Source organism: Anabrus simplex, chromosome 11 (assembly GCF_040414725.1).
Source record: "Anabrus simplex isolate iqAnaSimp1 chromosome 11, ASM4041472v1, whole genome shotgun sequence".
Classification (NCBI taxonomy): domain Eukaryota; kingdom Metazoa; phylum Arthropoda; class Insecta; order Orthoptera; family Tettigoniidae; genus Anabrus; species Anabrus simplex.
Window position 1 is genome coordinate 80,375,505 of NC_090275.1, and position 12,363 is coordinate 80,387,867.

Genomic DNA, 12,363 nt, shown 5'->3' on the forward strand with positions numbered 1-12,363 from the left:
CAGGCAAAGATTAACTAACACAGAAAACTCAGTGGGGTCCCCCTTAAGATATTCTCACTGCAGCGAACTGGTCTTACTGTACTGGCCATTACTGATAATTAGGGCCCGGATTATTTTTAAATACATATGCGCATATGCAAATGCATATTTTGAACGTTCGAGCATATTTTGAGTGTTAGTGCATATACAGACATATTTTTCTCTTATCTGTGATAAATTATCTAAGATTTCTGAACGAAATGAAAAATCCAATGAACTCTGTATGTTGTACATTCCTTGGGAACATAAGAAGCATTCCCTGATCAAGAAAAAATGTTTCACTGTCGCAATACAACCAGCTAGACAACAGCTATTTCCTTCTTTCTGACATTCCTTCCTCCTCCTTATAGTAGTTTCCCAAGGTTTGCTTAAACAAGTGTTAACTCTTAACTTGCTCTTCGTCGATTGCAGTGTTTCACCAGATTAAACTGTAAAAATGCCTAAAGTCTTTGCCAGAAGAATGTTCCGAGCAGTCAGTGCCAGTGTAGAAGTACTGCCCACCGGGCGAGTTGGCCGTGCGCGTAGAGGCGCGCGGCTGTGAGCTTGCATCCGGGAGATAGTAGGTTCGAATCCCACTATCGGCAGCCCTGAAAATGGTTTTCCGTGGTTTCCCATTTTCACACCAGGCAAATGCTGGGGCTGTACCTTAATTAAGGCCACGGCCGCTTCCTTCCAACTCCTAGGCCTTTCCTATCCCATCGTCGCCATAAGACCTATCTGTGTCGGTGCGACGTAAAGCCCCCTAGCAAAAAAAAAAAAAAAAAAGTACTGCCCAGTTACGTCCGTCGACGTAGAACGATCATTTTTAGCTATTAATTAATTCTGGCCCACAACAGAAAGTCATTGACTCCTGAAAACATTGAAAAGCTGTTAAAACCTACTGTCATGCTTCATTTTTCAAGAAATTATTTCATTTTTATCAATTTAACAGCGAGTTAAAATTAAATAATGCTTCTGGTGAGTGTATTTTGTTTTATTTTAGTGCATATTTCTGTGCATATTTACAACATTTTTAGTGCATATGTGCATGCATACTTTTGGAGTTTTTAGTGCATATGAATCCGGGCCCTACTGATAATACATAACTGCCTTGTGTAATTCACTAGCGAAAGTTTTACAGGAACAATATTTAGAGTATCCCAGCAGTCCCACTGGAAACATCTGTCGCAGGCTATCTATGAAATAATGTGCCTACATGCTGACAATTCTATTTGTTACTACTGTCAACTATGTCAAGGTTTATGAAATAGTGTCCAGGAATTACTGTATTTAAACAAGGGCGATCTAGCGATGGTTCTATTGACAATGTGACTGCAGCTTCTCGGAATGTATTATACGGACGCTGCCAATCGTATTCATGAACAAGTATGACAGCATGGGTCTTGCAAAACGTCCGTGAAAACTGTGACTTGAAAGAACAGCTCGTAAAGCCAGACGTTTGCTAAAAATAATTAGAAGTTGCATGCAGTCACAGGGGCGCATTCAGGCTTTCCATTCTTAGGGTCACAGTCCAATCGTCCGGTTGCATGGCCCAACGCGTCGCGGGTTCGATTCCCGGCCGAGTCAGGTATTCGTCATTGGTATGGGCCCCATACTTAGATGCGCAGGTCACCTATAGGTGCAAGTTCGTAAGACATGCAGCAGGCCTCCCCGGATTATTATGTTGTCCAATCGAAATCTAGGGAAATTATTTTTGAACATACTAATATTTTCAAATATTGGGCCATTCCGTGTTAAGTGACCCTCGAGGTCTGGAAAATAAACCGAACAAATTCATGGAAAGCTGCATATAAAAATAAACGTTGTCCACTAGAGAGTAGTAAATTAATATTTAATTTTAAATTAAACATGTTTTAGCGTAATCAACATTCAAACGTATACTTTATACTTAAAACAGTGGTGGATTATGAACAACAGATCAGGTATTGCTGAACTAGGCTATATGAATATCTGTTTACCTTCCAGGGTCGGTTTTTCCCTCGGACTCAGCGAGGGATCCCACCTCTTCCGCCTCAAGGACAGTGTCCTGCAGCGTGAGACTTTGGGTCGAGGATACGACTGGGATGGAGGACCAGTACCTCGCCCAGGCGGCCTCACCTGAACAGGGACCTTTTGGGGGAATGGGAAGATCCGAAGGGATACACAAGGGAGAGGGAAGGAAGCAGCCTTGACCTTAAGTTAAAGTACCATCCCGGCATTTGAAGTTAGGTACAATCTCGGCATTTGACTGGAGAAGTGTGAAAGAACGGAAAACCACTTCGAGGATGGCTAAGGTGGGAATCGGGCCCCAATCTACTCAGTTGACCTCCCAAGGCTGAGTGAACCCCGTTTCAGTCCTCATACCACGTTTCAAATTTCGAGGCAGAGCCGGGAATCCAAGCGGGTCCTCCGGGGGGGGGGGGGGGGGCAGCTAATCGCACTAACCACTACACCAAAGAGACTGACAAATATGAAACCATGAGGAAAATCTTCGTTTTTGCTAATTACTTATGGATGTGATTATTCGCAAAGAACACCTAAATTAATTAATAACTGGGGCGATATGCTTCTGTTCTTAGGAAATTTTCTTCAAGCTGTTACCTATTTAGTAGTATGATTATAAGCAAGTAAATTATATAAATATTTTGAATATTAACTCTGATATCATTTGCTTAAGTCGTCAAATCGCAAGACTTTTATATTCTCCGTGACAAACATTTAGGATTCATTCGTAAAATACAAAAGTGTGTTTCGCTTGGCAGTACAACTTACAAATTGATTTAACAAAGTGAACTTGAACATCAGGAACTGCATGAATTTGACGAATTGCAAGAACTTCCAACCTAGAGGTTAACTGACAAATCAGTTTTCAATATTCAGTTTGATGGTATATTGCTACAAATGTAAGGAAAATGGTGGGTTAAAGTAAACACACAACCGGAAATAGTGAAGAACTTAAAATACTACGATAAGTATGATCGTGTAGTAGCCTAAGTGAAACATAGTAAAATGTGGGAGATTTTTATTCGATTACGTCGCAATCGACACAGATAGGTCTTAAGGCGACACTCCGGAGATAAAAATAAATTTTTACTTAATGTCTGGATTTTCACGAAACTTTGTAGGAATGTCACCTACATAAAAGTGGAGATATCACGAACATTTCTTTCATATACAATTAATAGTTTTCCAAAATAAATGTTTATTTTTGAAATTTTTAGTTAAATTTTTCATGAAATTTAATTAATACGTTAATATAAATTCGATTTCGCTGTTTCAATTTTTGATAATAACGCCTACCTATTATGCACTTCTCATTTCATTTCTTTTATTCCTTTTTTCTCGTTTTCTCCTTTCTGCGGAATCTTAATCAAATCTTTATTTTCCGTTATTAAATTTCTTATTCTATACAACTGACCACGATGTATTCACAACGACAGCTACCGTTAATCTCAAATGAGCGCGCGGACAGACAGACCACACTTCTCAATGCATTCGAGCCACTGAGGGATTAGCCCTCAGACCCATTGGGGTCTTGAGTGCAGTTCTGAACAGGGTAAAGTGGGAACTGCTAGAACGGAATCAAGCTGACCAGAGCGAGTCGACAAAGCGCCATCTTACAACAGAGTATGCGTGTGACGTCACATATTTAGCACAAATTTTGCCTTATTTTGAAGCGCTACATTCCAGATTTTCAATTTTTTAAGCAACAGGTAGTCTCTTCTTTAATCTTTCAATTGAGACATTAAACATAATCGTAAGTTACATACTCTCGGCGATATATGCGTTCCACCCTTAAAGTTTCTCTTTCCATGTACTGTGTAGAGATGAGAAGAATGAGGAATGTGGCCTGCAACCACCAAAATTCCTGCTCTGCCCAGACAGGTCGGCTCTTATCTGCTACACGAAAACATTGACTCACACTTTGTAGTTCGCTGGATTACAACTGACAAGAGCGAAGAGTTGCCAGTAGAAGATACAATATAAAGTCGCCTGGATAGTAGCAGAGTTGCTATGGTAACCATTGCGTTACTGGCTCTGCTGGTGAAAATCCCTACGCCCCGTGCCTCATCGGGCATGTGCATTCTTCTGATCTCCCAACAGTACTCGACGAGGAGCGTAAGTCTACGTTAATAATCACCGCCAGAATGTTGGCCGGCCGGGCAGGAGAGGTGGCGGTATACAATTTCTAATCACTAGATTGGGTGCCAAAAGCCTGGATTCAATTCCAAAACCTCTCCGCAGTTCGTAGGAAGTGAGGTCATATGACGCTGTTGGTGGTGATTCGTTCGTCAGATGGATGACGTTAAGCCTTGAGCAGACCAGAGTTACTCAACAGGAGCAGGCTAAGTGTCGATACCGGGTTTCACCCTCTTCCCGCTTCATACTCTCGCACCCAGACAAGCGAACGAACACCCTTCTAAATCCTCCTCCACCACTTCCAACAAAGACACCAAAAAACGTATTACTACTTCTCCTCAACCTCCTACATAACCAACACCGGCCCAATTCATGGCCACCGGGCGAGTTGGCCGTGAGCGTAGATGCGCGCGGCTGTGAGCTTGCATGCGGGAGATAATGGGTTCGAATCCCACCGTCGGCAGCCCTGAAGATGGTTTACCGTGGTTTCCCATTTTCACACCAGGTAAATCCGCTTCCTTCCAACTCCTAGGCTTTTCCTATCCCATCGTCGCCATAAGACCAATCTGTGTCGGTGCGACGTAAAAGCAAACAAACAAACAAAAATTGAGTAGCCGAGACCCTGAATAAAACCAGCCATCGCCCCAAACCCTCAATCAAGCAACTCACCGTCAAAAAGACCCGCCCTGAAAAGTCTCACTTCTATGCCATCAATCATCCCAAAAGGCTTCTCCCCTACAATAACATCTGAATAATACCTCAGACTACCTTCCTCACAGCAAATTAAAATCCATCGATGAAGCACCGGATCTTAGGAAGCCGACTAGCGGTGCACCGTAAAAACCGATAAATAACGAATGCTGCTATTCCAAATTAAGATCAGCGAACTTATATTTAACATATAAATCACTATTTATATAAACATATGTCACTGCATAGGTAGGCATACAAACTGTACAATCCCGTTGCAATTACAAAAGCAACATCGGGCGTGGTCAGTGTCTGGATGGGCGACCAATCAGATCTACCACATATCGTATCGTACCGCTGTGCCGGTCAGGTAACTGAGAATACGGTCGACAACTCCGCCACAATCCATAAACAATATACACATCACAAAAACACACACTGAACTAACTAAAACCTCTTAAACTAACCAAATGTATCAATGTGCCAAAAGCGCACCGATATCGGTACCACTCAAACCACCTAGCTCTTTTCAGATTGTGGAGGATAAACCGGGCAGGTCGTCGAGCCGAATATGTCCTCGAATACTCCAAAAGTAAGTAATATTCATAATTCGACAGGTCACACGAAAGGGAAAAAAAATGCTGAGGGGTTTATAAACAGCAATTCAAACAGTCTTTAGAAAAATGAAATTGAATGAGAGCAGTAGGCCTATGTTACTTGTAACGCATAGCAAATTAAAGGAATGTTCCTCCGTGGTTTCCCATGTTCATACCAGGAAAATGCTGGGCCTGTACTTAAGGCCACGGCCGCTTCCTTCCTTCTCCTAGGCCTCTTCTATCCCATCGTCGCCATAAGACCTATCTCTGTCGTTGAGACGTAAAGCAAATAAAAATAAATAAATAAATTTATTTGATGCCTGCCTTTTTACCTCATTTACCACGTTCTCCAATAAAAATCAAATATAAAACAGTGTATCAAACAGCCACATAACCGCAAGAAAACCTCGTAAACGTTTTATGACCCTGGAAGGCACACACGTCATATGGCCTGTGACAACTAGACGGTTACATTAAACTGTACAAGAATGTGAACACATTCGGATAATAAAAATATTATGAAGTAAGTGGCATTTATTCCAAGATTTTACCATAGAGTTAAAATAATTTTAAGGAGCGAATAATTCGCGGTTTCTCCTGGCAAAACCTTTATTATGCAATAATAATGTGAACAGTCAAAAGTTTGAATCACATGACAGAATAATACTTTTCTCTTCCGAGTGAAAACCTTTTACTGGATATCCGCAGAATCCATACTGTACTATCTCCGCACCTTTTCTGGATAGATTTACACCCTAATGCTGAATTGGCCGACCTCGGCAATCTTCGAGATTCGTACTGGTAACCTTTGAAACATAAACTATGAATCACTTATGCATCGCTGTGCGACATCTGGCGTACACTTTACGTACTAGTACTGTTGTTATTTACACAGCAAAGCCAAACTATAGAATTCACTCTAGGAATAAGATTCGCCTCGAGAAATGTTATATAATGTTATATAATGTGTGTGTGATACAGTTGTTGGCTTAAGATAACAAAGGTTTAGCAAAATTCATATCGATCGATCATATTATCGATTCAATTCAGATTTCATTTCCATTCAGTTGGCAGTACTACTGGAACCGGAATTGCTCCCTCGTTACTCGTCAAACCCGTACACAAATCTATCGATAAAAAGTGCGCAGATAGTATATTCATTTTATGTATTTTTAAGTATTCTCGGTTCAAATGTCTATGTGAGGAGCAAAACCGAGGAAGTTGTTGCACGATTTTGTTCAAGTACCTGTCAGCTTGCATTCTGGAGATAGTGGGTTCGAACCTTACTGTCGGCAGCCCTGAAAATGGTTTTCCGTGGTTTCCCATTTTCACACCAGGCAAATGCTGGGGCTGTACCTTAACTAAGGCCACGGCCGCTTCCTTCCAACTCCTAGGCCTTTCCTATCCCATCGTCGCCATAAGACCTATCTGTGTCGGTGCGACGTAAAGCCCGTAGCAAAAAAAAAAAAAAAAAGCTTGTTTGATCCTGATAAAAAGTGAAATTCAGATCACATTCATTACAGTGTGACTTGTCAGGGTTTATTTATCAAGAATAATGTTTTTCTTAACAATGTAAATCGAAGTATGTAGTGTCCTGCTCCGTGGCTAAATGGTTAGCGTGCTGGCCTTTGGTCACAGAGGTCCCGGGTTCGATTCCCGGCAGGGTCGGGAATTTTAACCTTAATTGGTTAATTTCGCTGGCACGGGGGCTGGGTGTATGTGTCGTCTTCACCATCATTTCATCCTCATTACGACGCGCAGGTCGCCTACGGGAATCAAATCAAAAGACCTGCACCTGGTGAGCCGAACTTGTCCTCGGACACTCCCGGCACTAAAAGCCATACGCCATTTCATTTCCATTTCAAAGTACGTAGTAAATACACCAGTATCGCAGAATCCACAGGAGAGTGCTGTTCTTTTTTAAAAATAAATGTTATGTACAGTTAATGTTACAGGTATTTTGTTTACTTTTAAACTGATAATTAAGTATTCTCGGTTCAAATGTCTATGTGAGGAGCAAAACCGAGTAAGTTGTTGCACGGTTTTGTTCAAGTACCTGTCAGCTTGCATTCTGGAGATAGTGGGTTCGAACCTTACTGTCGGCAGCCCTGAAGACAATTTTCCGTGGTTTCCCACCACCACTGAAAAAAAGGTCTAGTGTTCCTTACTGACCTTCTGAAAATCTGCGTGCGAGTGCCAAGCCGACCGTAATATGAAATACGGAATTATGATGACCTAATACTGTACATTAAAATGCAGAAAAAGTCACTTTGTAATGTAAGTTGTGCTATGGGGAAGCGCGTGGGTGTGTGCTATTTTTGTTCTGAAGATTACCTTCACATACACCAACGGAATGACAGTAGTTCAGACTTCTAAATTGGTATTATATTATTATTATTATTATTATTATTATTATTATTATTATTATTATGGGCCGATGACCTTCGATGTTAGGCCCCTTTAAACAACAAGCATCATCATCATCTATATTATTATTATTTGACCTACTGAAATTACAAAATGTGGCAGGGATGGGCATGAGTGCCAGTCAATCTATCAGCTTCAACACTGGCTTTCCAATAGTTCTTGATCGTAAAACACGTGTTAGGTAGAGCTGCATATCTTAATTAAAGATTGTCTCGCCTCGTTTTCATTATACTTCGCTTCTCAAGATACATTATCCACTCAACCGCCTTAAATCGCTTGGGTTTACAGATCAAATTACCCGTGCAACGTTCATAATTCTCGTCTTATAATCTGATAAAACACAAACTGGCGCAGCTCGCGTTTTATGGTCCTGTTATGAAACAGTAAATCTTTGTCAAATACCGTATGTCAAACTGCACAGAAGTAGGATAAATTTACGTACTGTTGCACAAATACGCCACTAGAATTACACAACTATTAATGTGGCACAATACAGGAAATACACACAGAAACAGTCCCATCGCATATAATGTATAGGGCTGGGATTTCTATAACCCAAACACTCCGGAAATATGACGCAAAAGAAATTAAATACTGTCAAATAATTAGTTAGAAGACCAGCAGCAAACTGGCCATATTGGTAACATTATTTTGCCCTCTCTATTTAGACAAATAATGCTCGCGACACTGGAATGGTAACATGGGGCATGCAGTGTCCCATAGTAATTTCTTTTACCTCTCATTTTATGTTGATACTATTGTTTCTTTGCACGCTATATGACATAGGGAGTCAGCATTCTGGTATAACAATTTTGTTATTGTGCAGAGCTTTGCTTCTTTGCACTGTGGTCGCTGTGGGGCGTATATCATCCCGCGCTTCAGTTTACGTTAGTTCGTTATTCTGCAAGTATTTTATTGCTTGGAGGACTGTCATTGCTTCGCGCAGAACATATGGATTTGTTTTCTATGACTCACTGCCATTGAATACGTATACGTTAATAATATGTCTGGCAAAGGCTTTTAAATGACTGGATTCGAGACGAACTGATGAAGACATACCAAGAGGGACTTCAAATTACGAAGAGGAGGACAATGCGACTGATTGCGAGGCATGTTAAATTAAAGGAAAAAATGGTCATTGATGATCATCCAAGCATCATATGAAAGCTGGAAGAACACAGAGGCGTGACATTGTGTTCATTATACCCGGTCCTACAGGCCATGCTAAGGTCGTGAAAACAACATCCGATACTTTGGGATTGGTTATAGATGCTAGTGTATTGGACCACGGCCGACTTGATGCGTCGCTCTAGCTAGCGGAGCGCAGCGAGATATCCAGTCGGCCGTGGTTGGACAATATCGTTAATTTCACTAAAAATCATCTGACAGCGAGTTAAACATAAAGCTGGTCAACGATGTAATAGAGATTTACTTTTGTATTATTGCTTTTAAAGCATTATAATTCATAATGTATCTTTCCTCTTTCTTACGTAATAATTGTATAGTTAATTTAACAATTATTTACTAAACAAGGTTACGAAATTACGATATTTCTTTAATATTAAATCTGGATACATGTTTCATTTTCGTTTCTGCAATATAGTGGCTTTGTTGTATGAATTGTATGTTTTCCTTCCTTTATTTTCTTTCTTTTTTTTCGTCCGTCTCCACGGCTAAATGGTTAGTGTGCTGGCCTTTGGCCACAGGGGTCCTGGGTTCGATTCCCGGCAGGGTCGGGAATTTTAACCTTAATTGGTTAATTTCGCTAGCACGGGGGCTGGGTGTATGTGTAGTCTTCATCATTTCATCCTCATCACGACGCGCAGGTAGACTACGGGCGTCAAATCAAAAGACCTGCATCTGGCGAGCCGTTGTCCTCGGACACTCCCGGCACTAAAAGCCATACGCCATTTCTTTTTTTCCTTATATGTTAAATATGTAACTTGTAGTACTTGTATATACAGTAGAATGTATCACTGCACGAGTGAATAATATAATTGGGCTTGACGCCTGTATATTCACTTTAAATAAATACGCAGGTTTTGTTTTATTATAGTTGAAAGCATGACTTTTGAAAATATTTCGTGTACGTCCGTCATTTTTTTTTTTTTTTTTTGCTAGTTGTTTTACGTCGCACCGACACAGATAGGTCTTACGGCGACGATGGGACAGGAAAGGGCTAGGAGTGTGAAGGAAGCGGCCGTGGCCTTAATTAAGGTGCAGCCTCAGCATTTGCCTGGTGTGAAAATGGGAAACCACGGAAAACCATTTTCAGGGCTGCCGGCAGTGGGATTCGAACCTACTATCTCCCGAATACTGGCCGCACTTGACTGCAGCTATCGAGCTCGGTCGCGTCCGTCATTTAAAGTATGGGGTACTCATTGCCTCAGTCCAGGGTTAAACGCAAAATATATCTAAGGAAATCCAAAATAACCAACCAGGAATAAAATCACGTAACATTATCAGCACAAAACATTTGAATAATACTTGAAAGAAAGGCAAAAATGTTATGAGCAAAAATAGCCTTTTACACAATTTCTGGTCAAATGACTTGCTGATAAAAGGTGGTGCATTTTACACGACCAATAATAACAGTGTCATCGTGTTCACTAACACTAGAAATGTGGTTAATTGGACCCAATTTTGTAAAAAAAGAGACCACTTTCAAAATATGACACAACAGAAATCCTAATAAAGCCACTTACCCCTCAGAAGGTATGCAGCGAGGACCATATCCCTGAACTGCGGCAGAAGGAACAGGCTGGCTGGAGTTAAAGGGACGTTCGTTTGTTGCAACTGCGGCTGCGAATCGTGTAGATGATGGTGATTAACCGCATTAATCGATTGTTGCTGGTCCATTAGCAATTCACATATGCGACACCTCATGTTGAGTAACTTCCGCAATAAATCTTTAGTTATCTTGTCTGTTACGCACATATATAACAATTATTTTGTCTATATACGCAGAATATCTTACTAATAAATATATTAATTATAGAATATATTATTCCACTCTGACACCAAAATAATTAGAATATGTAATATATAAACAATATAAAAAATATAACATATGATGAAGCACTTATCACAGAAGCAGCACACGACAACAAACTAATGATGACAGCTGGGCTTTAGAGGAGGAGATCTATTTTTCACCTGCGGAAAAAAAGGAACGCACAGATTTTCTTTCTTTCACTTATCACAGTTGATTCATCACTACTGTCACTTCTATTCCACGCACTGACAGTTCTAACACCATCACCAAGGCACATCAAGTAAGACACATACGGAATGACGCAGTAGCAAGTTTCCACTACCGGGTTGGTTGGAAGAAGACATAGATAGAGACTGTCACTTGATAATTCCCACTACACTAACTATTGACGACTTAGCGCAGAAGCTGACAACACGATATGAAAAAAAAAGTGAAGCGAAGAGTGTGTGTGGAGAAAAAAAAAAAGTGTTTTAGAAGGCTTAGGCGAGCAGGCAGCGTTAACGATGTTCACATCTCCAAGCACAGTACTCAACTGTCGGGTCGGCACGGCACGGTAGGGCTAGCAGGCAGCGAGAAAGCTCTGGCACATCGCAGAGAGAGCCACCACATACAAGTATGTACGTGGCCTGCTTACGGGAGAGCGCAAGCCACACTCCTAACAATTCCCCCCTCTACACACCTCAGCCTTCTTTTCTTACAGGGCAGGTGTCCTATTACAGCATACTTAACTCCCCACTTCTCCACAGTTTGATTCTACTATGTCAAAAATATTGCGGTAGAAAATGGCGACGTCTCTCAAAGAAGTCGATCGATTTCAACAGCGGGCATGGAAGAGTTTGCCAATCTGAAGTAACAATAAATACAGTCGATATCTCGAACCTCCATTACTCGAATTTTCAGCATCTCGAAGTAACTTAAATTTCCCGACCGTTTGTCCTATTCTTCTGTTACACGAATTTCTCCACTTCAAGAAACAAATATTTCCTCCCTTGAAGCAAAAAATACTCTGTAACTCGGATTTTGCGCAACATTAACTGTGCAATACGGCATTTGTGGTTTGTGAGGAACAGTTCACAAGTAAAGAAAGGGTTACAGTGAGGCTGGGAGCTAATATAACGCTACCCGATAAACTAAAAACTTCTACTGATCGAAAAATCGGCGAAGCCACGCCGCTTCTCGGGTGTGAATTAATTACCGATCACGTACGAAAGCAAACCCCGAAGTCGCGGATGACAAGTTCCATTTTACGAATCTCGGCTGCGTGGTATTGACGAGAAGTTTCAACGTGAAGGCAGAAAGTTTAACAGTAACAAACAGAAGAGACTAACGGATATTTTCCAAAGGTGATAACCAGTGTTGCCAACTTATATTTTCAAGATCCGCTAAATACTACGAGAAATCCGCTAAAATTCCGCCAAGAAATCCGATATCCTTCGAAAAGACGGAACTAATGATTCAGGACAAAAAGGATCCGACACAAAACATTGTCATCAAATA

At 41.0% G+C, this 12,363-nt stretch overlaps 1 protein-coding gene across 1 annotated transcript in view; it reads right to left on the reverse strand.

Moving 5' to 3' along the window:
- LOC136883504 (platelet binding protein GspB) overlaps positions 1–10,836 on the reverse strand; it is a 416,272-nt gene extending 405,436 nt beyond the window's left edge. The window contains exon 1 of the mRNA XM_067155850.2: positions 10,577–10,836. Coding sequence (XP_067011951.2) covers positions 10,577–10,808 — 232 coding nt within the window. The 5' untranslated portion in view covers positions 10,809–10,836. The remainder of the gene's footprint in view (positions 1–10,576) is intronic.
- Positions 10,837–12,363: the final 1,527 nt, after the last annotated feature.